This window comes from Lactuca saligna, chromosome 1 (genome assembly GCF_052625555.1).
Source record: "Lactuca saligna cultivar CGN05327 chromosome 1, ASM5262555v1, whole genome shotgun sequence".
Classification (NCBI taxonomy): domain Eukaryota; kingdom Viridiplantae; phylum Streptophyta; class Magnoliopsida; order Asterales; family Asteraceae; genus Lactuca; species Lactuca saligna.
Genome location: NC_136417.1, coordinates 88,166,949 through 88,169,399, shown reverse-complemented (window position 1 = coordinate 88,169,399; position 2,451 = coordinate 88,166,949). Strand labels below are relative to the sequence as shown.

At 36.6% G+C, this 2,451-nt stretch overlaps 1 protein-coding gene across 1 annotated transcript; it reads left to right on the top strand.

Moving 5' to 3' along the window:
* Nucleotides 1-546, top strand: LOC145009538 (putative disease resistance RPP13-like protein 1). The gene has a single exon (XM_078968219.1). The coding sequence runs from the start codon at nt 1-3 to the stop codon at nt 544-546; it is 546 nt and encodes a 181-aa protein (XP_078824345.1).
* Nucleotides 547-2,451: the final 1,905 nt, after the last annotated feature.

The window sequence follows — 2,451 nt, the reverse complement described above, 5'->3', positions numbered from 1 at the left end:
ATGACAGAAGCAGATAAAAAGAGAGTAGTTCAACTGTGGCTCAACAATTTCCATGATTTGGCTTACGACATAGATGATGTACTCGATGATTTGGTTACTGAAGCTATTCAATTCAAGTTGGATCGGGAATATGATTCCAACACTAACCCCAACTCCAGCAGTAGTAAGGTATTCAAGTTCTTCCCAACTTGTTTTACTAATTTTAGTCCTAGTTATGGGAGTCGGTTGAGTTCTAAGCTAGATGAGATTACCACAAAATTGAATGATCTTGTTGAGGTGAAAAAATGTCTGGGTTTTGTTGTAAATGTGAATGTCGACAGCTCAAATAGAATTGAGATACGATTGGAGCAAACTTCACTGGTTGATGAGTCCAAAATTATAGGTCGGGATGGGGATAAAGAAGCATTGTTGGGGAAGTTGTTAGGGAATGATGAAAAAATGAGGATAGTGTCCATAGTTGGTATGGGTGGGATTGGAAAATTCACTCTTGCTAAAATTTTGTACAAAGAAGAGAAAGTGAAGGATCACTTTGATCTCAGGGCATGAGTTTGTGTTTCTGAAGAGTTGGATGTACTTAATATTAGCAAGGTTATATTTCAAGCTGTAACTAGGGAAAAACAGAGATTTTGTTAATCTTGATCTGCTTCATGTGGCTCTCAAAGAAAAACTTTTAATGAAATGGTTCCTATTTGGTCTAGATGATGTGTGGAGTGAAGAAAAAAGTAAGTGGGAACTCCCCCAAATCCCTCTTATAGGGGCACCTCGAAGTAAGATTATAGTCACAAACTGCAATATCATGGTTGCATCAGTGGTGGACTCAAACGAATCTTACTACTTGGAGCTTTTGTCAAATGTAGATGCTCTATCTTTATTTTCTCAACATTCGCTTGGTGAAAACAACTTTGAATTGCATGGTGAAGGTATTGTAAAGAAATGTAGTAGATTTCCTTTGGCTTTGAAAGCACTTAGGAGGGTCTTGAAGACAAATAGAAATGGTTATGAATGGGAAAAGTTTTTGAATAGTGATATATGGGATATAGATGATGGAAGGGAGATTCTTCCAGCTCTAAGACTAAGCTATTATTATCTCCCTCCACATTCGAAGTTATTGGTTGTTCCTTATTTCCCAAGGACTATGTGTTTGACAAAAAAGAATTAGTCCTACTGTGGATGGCCGAAGGATTTTTGTTGCAACCAAATGGAAACAAGGCAATGGAGATTCTAGGTCATCAATATTTTGAGGAGCTAAAGTTGAGATCATTTTTTCAACATTCAATGAATGTCGATGTAAGATATACTATGCATGATCTGATAAATGACTTGGCCACAAGTGTTGCAGGAGATTTAGTTTTTAGATTGGATGATGAGATGGATTCGTCCGACAAGAAACAAAGTTTTGAGAACTTTCGTCAATTTTCACTTGTAGGTCTACGAGGGGGATCCTATAGAATGCTCAATGAATTACAAAGAGCTAGATGCTTATGAAGTTTCTGAACAATGTCTCGAGTGGACAATGCTTTTGCTGAATTACTTTCACAACTACAATTCCTAAGGGTTCTAAGACTAGCTAATTACGTAATCTCAGAGGTACCACAATCCATTGGTAGTCTCAAGCATCTGCGATACATCAACTTTTCTTATACGACAATAAAATATTTACCGGAAGCAGTAAGTGACCTCTATAATCTACAGAGCTTGTTGGTTCATGGATTTTCAGAGTCATACGACTTGCCAAAAAGTTTTGCAAAGTTAATAAACCTATGACATCTTGACATTAGTGTTACTCCAAAACTCAAGAAGATGCCTTTAGGGATTGGCGCATTGACAAATCTACAAACTCTACCCAAGGTCATTATGGAACGAGCCAACAAGTTCAAAATATCCGACCTTAAGATCCTTTTAAATCTTCAAGGTCGAATATGCATTATGGGGCTAGACAAAGTGATAATTCCAATATAAGCACATGATGCCAATTTACATCAAAAGGTCTTGATATTTTGGAGATTACATGGAGTGATGTGTTTGATGATGGTTTGCAAAGTCTCACATGTCTCGAAGAATTGAGGATACATGGTTGTCCAATATAGACTACTCCTTTCCTTCTGGTGTTTGGGCTCCTAATTTAAGTAGCCTATTCATAGGAGGCTTAAATAAGCCCATGTCAGAGTGGGGCCCAAAGAATTTCCCAACCTTACTAGTTGAACTACAGTTATATTACCATAACTCGGGTGGATTCATTTGCAGTGGGAGAAGATGTGAGGGATACTACCACTTCATCATTTATTCTTCCATCAACTCTACCACATCAGTACTAAAGTTCCATTCTTAATTGAAGTGGGCTTTCAGTTTTTTGTAACTTTTGATGTTTAAAACATTATCTTTAAATTATTAGTATTATTAGTTTTGAGACATGTTTGTTTTGTTTATTGATATGAAGACTATTTTAAAATT